The sequence below is a fragment of the Nanorana parkeri genome, unplaced genomic scaffold (genome assembly GCF_000935625.1).
Source record: "Nanorana parkeri isolate BGI_ZX_2015 unplaced genomic scaffold, ASM93562v1 scaffold28, whole genome shotgun sequence".
Classification (NCBI taxonomy): Eukaryota; Metazoa; Chordata; class Amphibia; order Anura; family Dicroglossidae; genus Nanorana; species Nanorana parkeri.
The window spans coordinates 1,879,445-1,898,631 of record NW_017306296.1 but is presented as its reverse complement, the minus strand read 5'-3'; the positions used below and the strand labels follow the sequence as shown (position 1 = coordinate 1,898,631).

At 41.0% G+C, this 19,187-nt stretch overlaps 1 protein-coding gene across 1 annotated transcript in view; it reads right to left on the bottom strand.

The window, feature by feature from the left end:
- PLCB1 (phospholipase C beta 1) overlaps window positions 1-19,187 on the bottom strand; it is a 510,797-nt gene that overhangs the window by 325,541 nt on the left and 166,069 nt on the right. Inside the window, exon 3 of the mRNA XM_018566842.1 lies at window positions 15,122-15,190. Within this exon, the coding sequence (XP_018422344.1) occupies window positions 15,122-15,190 (69 nt within the window). The remainder of the gene's footprint in view (window positions 1-15,121; window positions 15,191-19,187) is intronic.

The following is a 19,187-nucleotide window of genomic DNA, read 5'->3' as shown; positions in this document are numbered from 1 at the left end:
TATATGTGTAATCCTTCTTTATTTATATAATAATTTTTTTTTTTCAGATGATGAAGATGAGGAAATAAGAAAGAACATCAAGCTGAATGACATCAAGTAACTTCCACAATCATTCCTAACTGCAGCTGCAGCCATTATATTCCACGCTCTGTACATAGCTAAGGGAGACATTTAGGCTACACACAGAGTTCAACCCAATTTTGTATAATGCCATGCATGATGAGATGCTTGAACTATCCATGTCACTTTAGTAAATCAGGATCTCCGTGTTTGGTCACATGACAAATATGTAAGGCAGATCTGAGACTCTCTGGAGATGAGAAATGACAGGCTCTGTAAAGAAGATTCACATTTGTTATATTCGTCAGCACCATGTAGGGGTCGCTAGTGCAATGCAGAACTTTTAGAAGTGATGCTCTTAATGCAGGGGTAGCCAGACTCTGGCCCTCCAGCTGTGGTGAAACTACAAATCCCATGATGCATTTCTCTCCGGGAGTCATGTCTGTGGCTGTGAGAATCTTGCAATGCCTCATGGGATTTGTAGTTCCACCACAGCTGGAGAACCGGACTTTGGCTACCCCTGTCTTAATGTGATGTTAATGTGATGTTCCATCTATTACCCCTTTTGGGGTATATGGGGATCCCCCAAGGCTGCCTTTGTTCGCAAAACCTCCAGATAGTTGTAGTTGTTTATTGATAAAATGAAGAGCAGATACTCCTCTAACAGCGTTGACTGTTGAACACATTTTAAAGAAGGTCTCCAGGAAAACTTTTTATTAACACTTGCAGTGGGGCTACCCCCGCACTACAAGAGTTAAGTGCTCCTTTGTGTCTAGAGACAAAAATAACAAAGATATACTCACCAGAAGTTACAAGCCGGCCAGCCGTCACGTCACTCCATCCATCCTGTCCCCTCCTACACTGCAGCACTGGCATTTTTACCCCAGGGTCCTCATGTCTATGCACAGTGTATAGAATGTAATGATTTACGGGAACTTAGACCTCCGCAGAGGGGGGAGAAACACAATAAGGACCGGTCTAAGAAGAAGCCGGCTAAGAGCTTCAGGTGAGTACAACTTTTTTTTAAACCTAGACACAAACAAGCACTTAACCCTTGAAGTCCGGGGGAAGCCCCACTACAAGGGTTAATAAAAAAATGTCCTCTTCTTTAACAAAATTATGATTTGTTCTACAGTTGATAATCTTAGAGGTACTTCTACTATTTCCTTTATCTGTACACTTTGATTTTAAGCAGATAAATAATGGGGGCTTATGGAAACTATTCAGTACAATACAGCACCCTAACCCTCCTTCTTAAATGTTAGGGCTGAGAATAGGGCAAGAGGCAGATATCAAGACAGATTCAAGTGTTTGTGCTATTTCTATATAGAAAATACAATAAATTATTTTAATGACTCCAAAACTAGATTAAAGGAGAAGTATTGGGAGAGTAAAATATTCTCTCCACAATACTTAGAGCTGGTGTGGGACACTGCAGCTGTCACACGCAGGGATTTCCCCCGCCACTCTCTGTTCCTTTAGAAATGATTGGAGGGACAGCCAGGGGAGTGGACCGCCACAACTGGCTCTGGCTCTAGAGAGGCAGAGCCAGCTGTCAATCAGGCAGCGGAGTGGATCTAACCAATATTGTTAGGATCTTACCCGCCTTCAGGGTGGCTCTGCACTGTGAGCAAATTTTGGGCAATAGCCCGCTATATACTTTATATATATACTGATGAGTTTTCATCACAATACTTCATTACTTCTGTGGCCCAAAAGAGAAGTAAAGCCCAAAAAAGCTTTGGCTTTTGTTTTCTTTCAAATGGCATTTTTATAGCTGCCCAGAGTTCGGCTTTAAAATGTATCACGTGTATATATTCTATGTTTACATATTTGCTTCATATTTTCAGGTATATGGAAAGGCAAGGAAATATTGCACAGAATGAAATATTATTGTACACTGCTGCTTGTCAGCTGGACATATTTCCCTTTTAAACATTTCAATCATTGCAGTCAGATATCCCCTTTCTACAAAGACAAGGTGCCAGCTCCAAAATACATTATAGGAAAGGAAATGCTAGAGGCTGCGTGTTCTGCGGCTTTTAGCATGCTGAGCCGAAAATGGCAAGACATCATCTAGTGCGAATCATCTCTGTCACAGGACTCGCTGTACTAGGTTTGATAACAGCTCATGTGATTTTACACTTTAAAAATCACATCAAAGAAAAAAAATATTTAAAAACTATTTAAACTATGATTGCAATGCATTTCTTTATTGTACTGTTAATAGCACTTTATTTCAATATACAGTATTGTGTGGTTGTATTTTCTATACTGATACTGGTATTAAGCATTAAAGTGGACCTTTACCCCCTTTCATTAAAAATCACATCAGCTTTCAGCTCTGCGTGCTGATATAAAAATCATCTTACATTCAAAAATTAACAAACATATTTTGAGTTTACATACAGTTAGATTTGTTCTACTTCCTGGTCCACTTTGGCACAAATGATCTAATCTTGACTGTTGTGTCCTGGGAAAGTTACATCAGCAGTGCATTGCTGGAAAATTTAATCTGCAATCTCATGGGATCTCAGGGAAAGGCATTGTCCTTCCCTGAGATGATGTGAATGCTCACATGTCCTATTCACATGTGCCAGAGTTTCGGGAAATAGAAGGAGATATATTAATCTGCCCTTAGTTAAAATGGCCAGAAGACTGGGGAAGAACAGAGAAAGAAGGTATGCAAAGAATGCAGAGTCTGCAATTATCTAGAAGTATGTGTTTGTAGATTGTCATTACTAAACATTTCTAAATGTGTGTTTGTTATCATTTCAAAGATATGGGTAAAATTCCTCTTTAAGGTCAGGAGTACACAGCATCAAATGTGCTATATATTTAAAAAAAGTGGTCTAGCTCTGTGTCCCCTCTGGCCTGGTATACATTTAAAAACATGGCATGAAAAATAAGAATGTAACCGATTGTAAGAATTGTCCATAGGCTAGTTCTGGGGCAATGAAAATATTGGGCATTACAACTGGAAACCAACATGTGGGTGACTTTCAGTAAAGCCAAGTGTATCTGCATGCCAACCAGCAAGTTTTTTAGCTAAACCACTGGTAGAAGAAGGCAGGGATCCATTGGCATTTGCCTGAATATAGTGACATTCAGCAGACACTGGGGCCAATTTACATTAACTACTGCTGCATTTGAAATATACAAACTAGTGAAATATACTCATTCCCATAATTAGAGCAGACCTGTGACACTGAAGCTGTCACACTGGCTCTATAGATCGAGAGCTGAGCGATCACATATTGCCCATGACTCAGTTCCCGATCTTCTCCCTGGGTCGCAGGAGCAAAGCAAATGTCCTCCTGTGACCCTAAAGAGAACTATGGCCAAAAAAGGTTGGGTCATAGTTCTCTGTTAATGTTAACGGGAGTATTTATAAAACAATCATAGAACAAACCGCTCTGCAAACATCATTATTTTAGATTCACACCACATTATGGCCACTAGATGAAGCCAAGAAGCATAAAAATGAATAATGCCATAATACAGTATAAATACACCCCCAAGTGTATCCATAGCCAAACCTTTACATATTACTTTGTTTTGGATAACGTATGGAATGGTAAAACACACCACTGTTTTTGTTACTGTGTTTCCCTCTAGAAAGATTTCCCTTCATACTTGTGTGTCTGCATTTTTCACACTTCATGTGGTTTTTTATTTTGGCCAATGCTAAGCAATTTCTCCCGTGACAGCATTAGGCATTGTCTTCCGTTGAGTTTCTTGCTGCCTCTGTCTATTTGCCAGTGTAGTTCTGCTGCAATCTTGTGTCATGGCTGCTATGCCAATTTTTATAACATACAATAACATAAGTGTACTTTTATGTGGTTTTGTAAGAAGAGGGTTTTACCTCCAATCCTCAAACACATCTTGTGCAATTTCTTCTCATGTTAGGGCCACAAACGTTATGAAGTGACCACATGGGATTATGTCCCCCTGCACACACTATTTCAGCCTATTCTTTAACTTGTATTAGTTTCTAGAACTTTGTGTGGGCTGTTTCTGGTTTCCCCTCTTTGTCTGTTCCATGCTACCCTTAGTTGTTGCCATGCATGAGTACCCGGAGACAACTGTCACTGGGAAGATTTGGGCACTTGATGCTACTCTTGATTTGCAGCTGATTTGTGAAGGGAAAACAATTAACCAATCAGCTGATGGACTCACCTTCAAATATCTTCTGTCAAAAGCTTCTGTCAGCAGTGATCTTCATCAAGACAACCTGCCCTCCCTCTCTTGTTGCTGATATCCTGTTCAGGGGTGCTGTCGCCCACATATGGGCGACGTGTGCAGTGCTTATTATTAGACTTAGACTGGTGTTTTTAAGATTACGGCTCGAGTCTTAGTGACTCAGATAATATATGTTTTGAACTTTAGCAGCGTTATTCACAAAAGTAAAAGGAGTTTGGAGAAGGCAGGATACGTGAACATTCTAGAATACATAGCTGTACTGGAGAATTTTTCCAAATCAGCTATTTTGGCCTAGATTGTTCACTTGTGCTGCATTCACCCGTTTGTGAATAATCTTGTAAGTGTTTTTTGTAAATCAGTCTTTTGCGGCCATTATATTTTCCAATATTCCAAATGTGTAGTCTCAGTTATTTTCATTAATGCATTTTATTTTTGGTGGTTTCTGGCTGCTGTGGGGTCTATAATCCCATGTCTTATGATACTTGCTGCAATCTTTGTATTGGCGTTGGGTGGGGAAAAGCAATTGCCTTGCTCTGACCAGGCCGATAACACCTTCAGCATTCTGCGGCCTTGTCCCTCTATCGCCTCTGAAGCCTGTGTAGAATAGAAGTTGCAGGGGAGAAGCCCTGTTGTTATGGCAATAAATATGCAAAAAATGCATCTTTGTAAGAATTCCATTAAAGTCTGAGCGGGCAAAGCCACACCAAAAGATGGACATGCATTTTAAAAAACAGGCGAAAAAAGATTGCATAGATATGAACAGGTACCATAAGAAAAGATGGGGTTCCTCTTGTCGCGCAATGTTGCACCATGGACAAAAAAATCACACAGATGTATATGAAGACTTATTGTCCCAGAGACACAACAGAAAGTTAGAATGTCTCCAAGGCAAGGAGTACTCCAATGTTACAGTGAATGGAACAGTTGCCCCATTGAACGATTTCTCTCACCTCCTTTTCCTTGGCAATGGTCACCAGGACAAATAAGGAGGGCCAATCTCCCCAGCGGCGGACACAGACAGTAATTAAAGCTTAACACAAGTTCTGCTCTTCCCTATTCTATTCAAAGCTGAACTCTGACATATGCAAATATTGTCTTTATACAAGAGCTCTGTGTATTCTTACATAAATCTTGGTGTGCTTTCTATATTTCTATCTGTATGGGCTGTGTACTGCACAGTGATGATGTCACTGCTACATTTACGATACACAGATCAATTTTTTTTAAAGACTCAACAATGGCTTAATAGAGATTTGCTCAATATTTTTTTTTTGTTTATTTATCGTATTTTTGTGATGATATATTGTGTAAATGTTGTTGGTGGTGTGTAGAGTTTGGTGGATTTGATTATTTTCAATTATTTGTGCATTGCACAGTAGATGATATATTTCCATGAAGCTACAAAATTATTTTGACCGATATCCACCATCCAATCAGTTGTCCTTTTAATGACTTGAACGTTGCAGTGTCATTCATTCAAATTGTCCCGTGAACGTTCAGCATTGACATGGCACCCATTTAGGCTATGGGAACGATGTACACTTCTCTTAAGCATTTAATGGCGCTCTTATTATTCTCATGAAATGTCTCAGTAACATAGGAGGTCTGGGGAAGAAACAATGCTCTTTTAGAGTACTATTATTATTTTGCCAAAAAAAGACACAGAAAACACGCTATAATTGGCTTTACTAGTTGAGAAGCCATTGTTCCGCGGAGCGTGTGGTGACAATTTAGTTTGTAGTTTGTGACATGAAAATTAGTGTTATCATGGCCTGGAAATTGACAAGAATGGATTGCTGAAAAAAGTGCAGGCTATTATAGATATCTGCAACATAAAATAAGCTTTAAAGTTTAGATCCGCTTTGTACACTTGGAGATGAGAGGATAACACAGGGCATTATACAAAGAGAAAGTAGGAAATACATATTCTATTGCAGATTAATACTGAAGAAGGAAAACTACCTCTTCCAAAATTGCATAATCATAAAGCAGACCTAGAATCAAATATATTTTTTCATCCTATGAACATACATGCCAAGTAATATGTACATACAAGTATTTATTACCTATCACAGCACTTCTCCTGACAATGCCCTAGTCTATTTTTTTTTATGTAAAAGGCTGGAGCCATCTTTGTTCAAGAATTACTCAGGATCAGCATTAACATCCAGGATTAACAATAGCACATTCATATAAATCGTGGTGTCTGGGCAATTTCTAGCTGTGTTCACTAATGTCTAACACAGGCCAGCCCCCTTCTGAAAAGCCTCCCACCTTACAATGTTGCAGTATGATTACTGGAGGAGAGAAGACTGAGGAAATTATTTCTCTTTCATTCAGCAAACTGATGACATCATCTCTGCCTAAGCAAAGTCACTGGACAGGAGCTCAGGAAGGCTTTTTAGTGCTGAAGATCCTTTTTTTAAAAATTATAATATTGCTGTATGTTATGACATTGTGGGGACTTATTCATGCAGACTTGCATTGAAAACATCAATTTTTAAAAAGATCTTTCCTTTAGAGGAATATAGCGACTGATTTTGTTGACCTCATTTACAAAATGCTACTCTGGCTTCATACCTTATGGGTCACTGACCCTGAACAAGTAGGCACACACATAAAGAAAATCAAGGTAATGTCAGAAGTCTTATCTGCATATTTGTACTTGATTATTGACTCAAAGTACTGAAGGTCAGAAAGTCAGCATGAACTTTACCCTTATCTTTGAAATGGCAACAAAGACACCTTTAGAAATGTTTAGTAATGGCAATCTACAAATAGATACTTGTAGATAATTGCCAGCCTTTTATTCTTTGCATACCTTATTTTTTCTTTTCCTCCCCATTATTCTGACAGTGCCTATTTTTACTAAGGGCATGTTACTGGGTCTCCCTTTACTTCCTGGAACTCTGGCACATGTGACAAGCACATGTGACCATGCACATCATCTCGGGAGGAAAATGACTTTCCCTGAGATCACGTGAGATTACAGATGAGATTTCCCAGCAATGCACTGCTGATGTAACCTTCCCAGGATGCAACACTTGGGCTCAGATTACATAATTTGTCCCAAGAGAACCAGGAAGTGGAGAAACAGTAATTGTAAGCAAAAGAAAAATATGTTTCTTAACTAATGAATGTAAGATGATTTCATATCAGCATACAGAGCTGTTTTTTTTAGTGAAAGGGGGTAAAAGTATGCTTTACTGAATGGAAGGTCAACAATGTCAGCTTCCGGGCTTCTCTAAAATGAATGCCACTACTTGCCATAAGCAGAACAAGATCACCCTGCCTTGTTGCAGATATTACATTGCAGGTGATATGTTATATACAGCTCTCCCACAACCTAACCTCCGAACACTGTGACATTTATACAAGAATGGGTGAATGTCAAATAGGACAGGAACAACAAATCTGGAGCTAGTGATCTCACAGTGACTTTCAACCTTAAACAAACCTATCAGCCATTAGATACCTAGTATTCTTATTGGTGGCAGAAAAATCTTACTTTTAGAATGGTTACTGACTCGTCTGACTTTAAGGCGAAGACTTAGCAACAGTCATTCCCCTGTCCAATCAGAATATCCTTATTAGCCACTGAGGCACTCTCATTGTACAGGAATTGCACCAAGCAAGGCATCCCTGAAGACAGGGATGTTAGGCCCTAGTCTGCTGTCAAGCAGAACTTTTAATTGTATTTGTTTAAAATGGCAGGTTCACTTCAGCTAACATTTAAAGTAGTATTAAACTCTCAAATAATGAATCCAGATCAAACAAATATACATTGCTCAGCAAAGTATTTCTTTATATTTTTGTCCAAGTTCTTACAGTCATCATGTTTCCAAACTCTGGTTCCAACTCTCTCTGCTAAGTTTCCCTGAGCTTCCTCTACCGTACAAGATCACAAGGGAGAGAGCAGCCTCCAGCAGCTGTCCATCTACTAGCTTGGAGAAGGAAAGAGGGAGGATCGGGGAGCAGTAAGTGGCTTGCTTTGTTGTACTTGGGTGTTTGTGGAGACACACACAGCTTACTAGTACACACAAGGGTGGCACCATAGGACCCTGGAAGGGAAAGGAGCCATCCTAAAACAGGCTATCAGAGAAATTGTTTAGGGGACCAGCTGATTCTGCAGAAAACTGACCGGGTTATTCACAAAAGGGTGAAAAGTTTGGAGAAGGCAGGATAAGTGAACAATCTAGGACAACATAGCTGATTTGGAAAACTTCTACAATTCAGCTCACTTTCCAGTTCAGCTATGCTGTCCTAGATTGTTCACTTCTCCTGCCTTCTCCAGACTCTTCACCCTTTTGTGAATAACCCTGTTAAACTTCTAAACAATCAAGCAGCATCCATTGTAAGGAAATTCATCAGCATTTGAAATAGCTTAAAAAACATTTTGACCTCAATATGATTTTAAGTCCTTAGCTGGCACTGTGTAGAAAGATTGTCTAACCATAGATTGCTATTAATTCTTAATGGACAAGTTGAACTACTAGAGTTCAACTGCAGTAGTGCTTCAGGTGAAATGCAAAAGCTTCACTCCCCCCTCCCCAACATACACACACTAGCAAAATGGGCAGCCCACATTGTTACTATATGGCATAAAAAATGCATGCATTATGACTAGGGCTGCAGCTAACGATTATTTTCATAATCGATTAGTTGGCCGATTATTAAGTTCGATTAATCGGTTAATCGGATAAAAAAACAAAAAGGCTCCAGTGATGGACTACTAGTTTGTGGTGAGATTGTACATCTAAGCATGTTACAGATAGTAAAAAAAATTGCAAGAAATCCATTAACAAAACATTTTTGACATACAATTCTCCATCCATGCATTTTATTAAAAGTACATCTAAAGTGTAGTCTTGAATAACTCACAAAGTTATAAATATTATATGCATGAAAATATTTTTCCTGAATCTTATCCATGTGTGAAAAATCCTTCTGGACATCTAAAAGCACTTTTGTTCAAAGCTTGTTATAACTGGTTAATCTCTATTGTAAAGCAAACAAGGAGATTTCAGGTTTCGCATTCTTAAGAGTACACACTGTCACGTCACTCTGAAATTCACTAGTTATGAAGATTAACAGACAGGTGTACAGGGCACAAATACAAAATGATATCATATTGAAATGGCACGTAAACCATGTTTGGTTGACAGAGAAAGTGATCAGCTGTTCTCCCACCAGGTCTGTTGGATGTTTCACCACATTTAGTAAAGGGGACATGAACTTAAAATCTGTTGTCTTATATGGAACATCTAGGGATGTTAACTATGACTAAGCAGTGCACCAACAGGGTTATTCACAAAAGGGTGAAGAGTTTGGAGAAGGCAGGAGAAGTGAACAATCTAGGCCAAAATTGCAGATTTGGAAAAGTTCTCCAATTCAGCTCACTTTCCGCTTTAGCTATGTTGTCCTAGATTGTTCACTTCTCCTGCCTTCTCCAAACTCTTCACTCTTTTGTGAATAACCCAGCAAATCTTTTTTCTTGAATTCCTCCTGAAAAATTGCAGTCACCATCCTGGACACTCCTGCACTAACAGCCTCATAGCTGTGTATCTCACTAGATTTGGAGGGAGATATGGTGATGTCACTTCTGTTCGTGTACTCGTTTTCTTGCTAGAGTAATGATCTCCCTGTTTATGCTTCATCCCATATGTGCTTTCCGCTCATCTTCTCTGCTTCCTAAATACTCCCCCATCATTAATCAGATCACCAGTTATCAGAGGGATAGTTTTGACATAAGGAAGCAAAGCCCTACTCCTCTGCCAAGATGGCCACCTCCACACAATGCAGGACAAGAGATAGTAAGACAGTAACTACCTCAACACTGCATAGTTTAATCAATGTTTTAAAAAATGTTGCAACTTGTTAAAAGCATATAATTCAAGTTTTGTATCGAGTGGTATGTGGTGTGTATAAACACGCATTAAGATCTCCAGGGTTCCAGCATTAAGATCTGGCAGAAGGAGGTCCAAATGTGCTGTTCTCTTCCTACTGGGAGTCCTACAGAACACAGTGCCACCCTCAGTGTCCCCAAAAGTCACAAGTAGGTAACATAAACTGTCATATTAAATCTCATGTCTGTGGTGGTCAGCCAGAGAAGGTGACACATTTAACAAACCATGGACCAGTTTGATGCACAGTTGACAGAAAACAGGCCAAGTTAAAAGCAAATACTCTAAAGCTAGTTATTTATTTTGTTTAACCTGCAGCCTGAAAATGAAAAATATAATAGATTTATATATAATAGATTTCTCCATCCATGCTAAATACTCTGGTAGACAAATCTCCCGCTGTGTTCTTTGTATTCTGACAGAAGTGGGGATGCTGATGTCAAAATACCTGAACAGAGATGGCAACTGATTCACTTCTGTCACTAGTTTGCTGAAATTTTCCCATCCGGCTCCTTCGATCTTCTGAACAAGGGATGCCGGATGGAAGGGTGGTGACTGGGCCACCCACTGTGCAAATTTCAGCCAGTTCTTGATGAAGATGGATTCGTACAATGTATAGCCAGTTGTACATTGGCCAGGTCATAAATAGCCTGCTAAATAGTATGTGCAATACACATCCTGAGCCAAACTCTATCCATATTCCATATTTCCTACTGTGATGTAGTCGCAAATATACAGTATAAAAAAATACCAATTAGTGAGGCACCAAACACACCTGTACTACATCAGAAAACTGATAGGACACATTACACCTCCTAAGAGAGACATACTGCACATAAAATCCATATCATAAGTGTCTATCAAATTATAATTTTATTCTGTTCAATGCCATGTTGGTTGTCAGATTGTAAAACCTTGTCAGCTGGAAATATAGATGTATTTAGAATAGTTTGCATTAAAGGAGAACTATGGGGGTCAGTGTTTTTCCCCATAGTTCTCCTTAGGGTAACGGGAGGACACAAACTAGCGTCCTCCCGTTACCCTAAGCTCAGTATACCGCGAGCTACAGCTTGCAGTATACTGAGACGCCACAGCCGGAGCGGATCCCGACATGGACGTCAAGATCCGCCCAGCTGCGTGAGTGACAGCTGGCTCTGCCTATCTAGAGGCAGAGCCAGCTGTACCCGCCCCCTTTTCCCGTCCGTTCCGCCAGTCAGCGCTGGCAGATCGGAGCGGGGAGAGGGGAATCCGGTCCCTCCCCTGTCACGGCAGAGAGCCGTGACAGGATCGAGGGGGGAGGGAACCCCGACTGTGTTTGCTCACCTCCCGATCTACTGAGCCGACCTGTGACAGTCTCATTGTCACAGGTCGGCTAGAACTATGAGGTGAGTGGAAATCACTCATCTCATAGTTCTCCTTTAAGGTGACCAGCATACCCTCTCCACGGACAATAAAATGCATTTGGGAACTGCACTTCTTGTTTAACAACAATACTACTACAGAAAGAAAGAGAGTCACATATCGGAGGGCCAGTGGCTCTGATACATCAGTTTGAACTTACTTTGCAAGCGAATTGGACTCTACAAGGACCAAGTAAACTTTACTTACTCATTTTTAATCCCTTTATTTTTAATGTTATTTTGGTCTTGCATCTTTTTTTGTTTTTTCATTTGTGGCAGTGCGTGGCAATGCCACGGAACATGCTAGCAACACAGACACCCAGGACTCTCAGCCAGAGGGGCTGAGAGGCTCCAGAAGATGATTAGTTGTACAGGGAAGAAGTTAGCCTTTCGGTTTCTTCTGGTTTTTCTGGATTGTAGCTGGGCTCTGGATCTCTGGAGATTTCTAAGGCTGGCTTCACACCTGGGCGTTACTATAGGCGCATTTTATGCACGTTTTTTCAGCTCGTTTTTTAGTTCAGTGAAACGCTCATTTTTATACCTCCCTGGCGGTATGATTTTTTTTTTCCCTATCTTTTTTTCAGGGTTTTTTTATTAAACTTTCAAACTTCCCGCCGGTTCCGCCCCCCTGCAACGCGGACGCTCGCAAGGGACGGAACCCAGAAGACGGCCGGAGGAAACAGCAGGTATCGCGGACAAGGTAAAGCCTATGCTGTATTTCCGAGTGTGGCTCGGGGTTACCCCTTTGTTAACCCCGAGCCACACTCGGGAATACCAATGGATACACGCTGAAATACGCCCCAAAGAAGCTCCTGTACTATTTCGGGCATAGGGCGTTTTCAGCGAGTCAAAACGCGCTGAAATACGCCCAGGTGGGAACCATGTCCATAGGAGTTAATAGGATTTCACTGCTTGAGCGTTTTTCAGCGCTTCGATCAGCGCTGAAAAACGCCCAGTTGTGAACCCAGCCTAGTGGTGCCCATACACTTTACAACAAAAGTCTTGCGGGGGTTGTAAAGTAATTTAAAAAACGTACGATCTGCCCATCTTGGACAGGCAGATCGTACTTGCGATCATCGCAAGCCTGCCCCCCTGAGGGGCCCGCTTCCGATGACTGCACTGATGAACGGGCAGTATGTGCGTGCGCACACTGGCCCGTTCGGCAGTTATCTCTCGATCATGCTAAAAACCAGTCGAAAATCGTCCGATTCTCGGCTGGTTTTCCAACATGCTCAAAATGCAAAAGTCGTGCAACCGTACAGTAAAAACGGTTGCACGCCTTCCATACACTGCACGATTATCGTACGATCGCGGGATTTCCCGCGATTCTCTACGAGAATCGTGCAGTGTATGGGCACCTTAAGAGTTCAGGTTGGGATGAAATCTCCAGTCCTGGGGTCAGGTGTTGCCAGTCATCATGTGGCTGAGATCAGCTCATTAAGAGCTCAGACCAGAGCTAGGGGAGTGGTGCAGTCTGACATGCAGAGTTGGAGACTGTGTGCATGTGATGCTGGATGCAGGTGGAACAGCCTGGGGGGCTGGAAGGCTTGGAGAGGCTGAGAGGGCCTGAGAGAGCCAGGCACACAAGGTGTGTGGCTGTGAAGTTGAAAGCTGCTCAAGGACTAGCATTCCTGGGAAGGGATTCCCCAGGTTTGGGACTGTATACAAGTCAGTGAGACGTCTTTGTTTTGTTATCTGCGCTCGCTGGAGATAAGCGCATAGTTTGTGTTTTTCTGCTGCCCTGCAAGAGCAAATAAAAAAGACTTGTGTTTTGAAAAACCCGCTGTGCGAGTGCTGTGTGAACTCCCTAATATCACACATTAAAATTATATTTAGCTGAATCTCTGAATGCTCTAATGAAAAAGAAATGTGGCTCTTTGAAGATGCTATCAGGTTACATTCCTGTCTGGAACTGGGCAGCGAGTGATACAGGGACACTTTTAAAAAGTTCAGAATTGCAACCAACAGTAGATGCTGCAAACAGTGTGTGTTTTCTAATAACACACATGATGGTGGCTATCATGTGTGCAAAGGGTTAACTGTGGAGTTAACTTGCCCAGCAATGACTGCTATCAGTCTGCTGGTGCTTAGATTGTTCTAGAAAAGGAAATCTCTTCACAGGGGAGACTAACTAATAAATGTTTTATATGTCACATTCTGGTCTTCAGTAGTGGGACTTGAGAATGCAATCCTCGCACAAGACATTCGGAATTCATACTGAGAAAAAAGGCTAGATTATCAGTTTGTGCTTAAATGACCAATTTATATTTTGCTTACTCTATTACACATATAAAAAATACCAGCTAATTTATAAAAGAGAATATAAAATATATAACTTCTATGCTACTTTTAGCCAGGTGAATACCAAGGTTTATGCAAAGGTTAAGTGCTTATTTTTGCCAAGGATAAAAAAAAAGTTCTTAGACAAGTCCCTGGAGCCCCTTCCCCTCCTTTGCAGCGATCTAAGGAATCATCACGTTCTATACACTGTATATAGGACGTGAGGCTGGCCAGCGACATACCATCGCTACAGCGGAGGGGACAGGTAGGAGGGAGAGCTGTAGCAGCCGGCAATTTCGGAGGATCGGGTGAGTATAACTTTGCTATTTTTGATCCTAAGCAAAAATGAGCACTTAACCCTTGCAGTGCTGGGGAAAGGGGGGGGGGGAGGGGGGGTAGCCCCACTGTAAGGGTTAATAAATAAAAATTAAAGTTAATAAAAATGTTAACCAGAGTTCTTCTTTAAAGGAGAACTATGGGGTCAGTGCTTTTCCCCATAGTTCTCCTAAGGGTCATGGGTGGACATAAACTAGCGTCCTCCCGTGACCCAAACCTCAGTATATCATGAGCTACAGCTCGCGGTATACTGAGACGCCGCAGCCGGGACGGATCCCGACATTGCTGTCGAGATCCACTCTGCTTCATGATTGACAGCTGGTTTTGCCTATCTAAAGGCAGAGCCAGCTGTGCCCGCCCCCTCCCCCATCCGTTCTGCCAGTTAGCGCTGGAGGATCGGAGCAGGGAGGGGGGAAATCCCTGCAGAGAGCCGTGAGTGACAGTCGTGGCTCTTTGCAGGGACATGTTTGAGAAGTGAGCGAGCAACGGTATGTGTTCGCTCACTTCCCGATCTATTGAGCCGACGTGTGACAGATTCATTATCACACGTCGGCTCGAACTATGAGGTTAAGTGAAAATCACTAACCTCATAGTTCTCCTTTAATTACTGACACTTTGTAAGCAACGGATACAACTCAAATGTGCATTAGCTGACAGGAGTAGATGACAGAAAGGGTCCTCTAAACCCATAAGTTACCTCAGATATAGTAGCTTTTTTTTTATTTCAAATTCAAATGTCACTATTGCACTATTGCTAGCTTGGCGAGTACTGACAGCTATGTACACTATAGAGATCTATGGAGGAAAAATTTTTACAATATGCCTGGGACAGTTACTTGTAGAGGCACTGAGGTAGCTTCAGTAGCTGCTAGCAAAATCCTGGAGGTATAGACACCAACTCAACAATATCTATTATTAATGGTACCAAATATATCTTACCTTTGGAGTTCGTGCATGCTTTCCCCATCTGGCATCTTTCACAAGAATTAAATCCAAAAGTTCAGTTTCCTACAAGAAAAGAAAAAAAACATAAAGCAGAGAGAAGAATAAGGATGACTGGTTCTTTATAGCTGAACTCCAGGCAAGCAGCTAAATACACAGTTGAAATGCAATTGGAACTTTTGGACACATCTAGGTCCTTGACCACCACTACAAGAAAACAAAACACCTCTAGTCTGCTAATTTGATGATGGAAGGAACAACAGCAAACTGATAAGTCACCACTCCTCATAGCATGTTCACTGTCACTATACAGTATGTGCCTGGCTGTCCACCTTCCAGTCTGAGTACCGCTGTCCAGACAATTACTGGAGATAAATTATGTGCTCGCAATGTACATGGTAAATGTGACTTAGCTGTACCAACAGTGTTCAACATTTTGATAGATTTTATGAGCACCTATGCATGTTTTTGTATAATTTTGACATATATTATTGCAGCCAAAAGAAAACATACCCACTGGGTACTTTTCCTACTGCACATGTGGGCTGTGGTCCTATTCATTTATATAGGTTAGCCTTAGTACTCTGGAAGGATGGAGGCATTAGTCCTATGGAAGGCTGGAGGCTAGTAGGGAAGCAGTTGAGTATGTTTTCTTCGTTTCAGGCTGTGTGTCAGGGCCATATATCAAACATTGATGGAACAAGGAGGAATGTAAATATTTTACCAAGTGCACTGCACTAAGAAGGGTGGTTTCGAAATATAAAGTTGTCCTTTTGTTGTTAGAGTTGTTTTTGCAATTTGTTTGCACATATGTCAAAATGCACCTGAAGGCCTGAAGAATAGTAAACCTCCCCAGAATGACATATTTTCTGAAAACAGAGACCCTGTGAAATAAAACGGTGACAGCTGCAATTTTTAGGTCCCACATTATTAGTTCTGTTTATGAAACCTGAAATGTAAGTAAAAAATGCCTTTGAATTCATTTTATTGCACATGAACTCATGAACTGAATATAATACCCAATTTATTGGTAGAATATAAAAGATGAGTAAATATATACAAAACGTATCGAGGGTCAAAAATGTGTGCGCCCATGAAATGGTGAAAAACTATGGTGCCTAAAATAGGTGAGGCTTTAAAAGTTTTTACAAGTAATCAGTGAATGATAACCCTAGAATGATTGCTGTCATGCATACCAATGCGCAACACTTGTGGCGCAATTGTCATTTTCGTACATAGGCATACCTGACATGTTTGTGTTGTATGTTCGTGTACATGGAGGTTTTTTATTTATTGCATTTGACCTTTTTTAAACCTTTCTTATATTTACTTGAATTTACTGCTATCACATAGGGGGTTCACAAGCCTATTAGTGGTGACAAATTCTGTTTAAGGAGATATTAGGGGTATAATTAAGGGACCTCTAATGTAACCTCTGTACTCCAATTAGGCTGATCAAGCACAGATTGTACTTTATCAGAGTCATCCTTGGCCATAGCAACTGGGGAATGACAGCTCAGATACTGGAAGTAACAAAATCTTTGTCTCTTCCGGCTTCATTCACTAGAGAGGAGGTCAGTGAACTGATATATGCTGATCTCTCTCTTCGATCTAGCTGCTGACACCTGCCATGGCCATCAGGGGCAGACAGGAGGGTAAGTGGATCCTGGGATACATGGTACAGGGTGTCAGACAGGGGAGATGGACACCTTAGGTGGCTTTACAGCTGTCCCAATCACTTTCAGTGTAAAGTCGACAGTCAGGAGTCTGCTTACAAGGTAGCGAAAGAGTTAAAGTGAATATGTTTGTCCACGTAGGTAAAAGCAACATATTCACTCTAATGATAGCCCCAACAGATACTTGTACTTACTTTCCTCTAGCTCCTACCCTGATCTGTACAGCCAATGGGAGAGAAGATAAATACCTGGTAGTTCCAGGTTTGGGGAACACGTTATTTACTTCCCTTTTTTCCAATGTGACAGTTCTGGTGCTTGGTGATTGGCTACTCAGCCACCCAGGTTTGCTTTAAAGGATGTGGTCACTCAGTACATCTGATTTCCCCATATATTCCTTCAAACAATTAAACAAACAGGGCTATTCACAAAAGGGGGAAGAGGTTGGAGAAGGCAGGAGAAGTGAAAAATCTAGGCCAAAATAGCTGATTTGGAAAAATTATCCAATTCAGCTCCCTTTCCATTGCAGCTATGTTGTCCTAGATTGTTCACTTATCCTGTCTTCTCCAAACTCTTCACCCTTTTGTGAATAACCATGAAAGTGTGACCCTAATCATCTGCACAAAATCAAATAAGCTATGGCTTATAGCTTAGGGGTCAGAGTCAATCCCTCTGTCAATGCGCTCTACTATGATGAAGCATGACTTAACCCACTAATGTTCACTAATAAATGTTGATATTAATTTACCACTACGGTTGCAGTCTAAAAACCTGATCGACCCACTGACTGTATTTCTCCTTGAAAGTGAAATGGTGAAATCTCAGCACCAAAGTGCCCAGCACAGTTTTCATCCAGGATAGCATCCTGATCCTCTTGTTGCCACAAGGATCAATGGTTGTCCCATTGATCCTTGCTAAATCTGTTGAATTCCCCAAAACACAAAATAAATATAAAATACAGCAAGGAGAGTGGGACTTTCCTCTATTTGTCATGGAAGGTGTGCAAACCTGGGATGTCAAGAACAGAGACCTCGTCATCAAAGTTTCTGAGAGACAAAAGAAGCCATAAGTAAGTATAATTCCCTGCCGCTACCAAAAACTAAAATATAATCAGACCCTAGACCCACCCTAGCCTGTGAGGGGTCACTGAAAGAGCAGCAGCACACTGAGGGTGTCATCCCTGAGCTTTCCCTCCCTGTAAACAAGTTCCCTAAGCAGGATAGAGCTTTGACTGGCTCCTGCCTCTCCCTTTTACAGTCTGAGTGCCGCTTCACAGAGCCGTACAGGTAGCTGATATCAAATGAGATGTAGTTCTGTTAGTTATATGTAAACGTAAAGATGATCTTACAAAAACATAAGTAATACATTTTTGTTTTGGTATCTGTCTTGAGTTTAGCTTTAAAAGATGGACGTCTTATAAATAATTTTACTTACAAATAATCTTCACTCACGTTCTGTTTAAAAACAGCTGTATAAGGTAAAACGGTATAATTTAGGAATGAGTTTGCAGTATGGTCAGACAATCATTTCTAATCACAGGCAATGTATATGGAAAGACTTTCTACAGAAATGATTGATTCTATTCTAAATGGAAAACCCTTCACTTGGCAAGGCTGTGGTCCTAGTAAATGGGATTAGCAAAGAACCAGTTTCACTTAGAAATAAAATTGTACTGTATAACTGTTCCAAGTCCTCTTATTGCGTGCTCATCAGTTATGTATTGTATTGGAACATAAAACTGTGCCTTCAGTGCAACTGAAGCCAACTTTTTTTTCGGTTCGGAAAGAATGGAGAGAGGTTAGAACACCTGTTTGTTTTTTATTGCTGTCTGTGCACCTTTTAGGGAGCTTCACCCCCTGTTTTTGTCCTGGTGACCGTTATTACTAAAAGTTAAAATACATTCCAAATTTTGCATGGTCATCAGAACAGGAATACATGGGGAATCTTCCAATGGAGGACACTAGTTCTAGTGACCCTGCTGATCACTAAGGATTTTCCTCTTTTTAAAAGCATTTTCTCTCACTTCCTGTTGTGGCTATCGCACAGGAAGTGAAGGGCAATCTCCTCTATGGGACACAGATAGCAAAAAAGTCAATAGGGTTTATAACCCACCCTTGTGCTATCCAAAAAGAAGACTTTTGGCCTTAGTTCTGCTTTGACACTAAGCAGACCAGATGCTACAGTAATACTAAACAGATTGCAGGAGACCTAGTAAAACTTTACCTGTTATCGCAAGAAGCTGAAGAAATAAAACTAGAGGAAGGCAAGGAAGAGTATAGAGCCCTAATGTTTAACCTGTGGCTCTCCTTGGCTTGAGCTGTTGGTCCCTGCAGATAGTAGTACATGTTTTCCTTGCCTAAGGGCTTATTCTGCCTGACCTGAAACAGTAT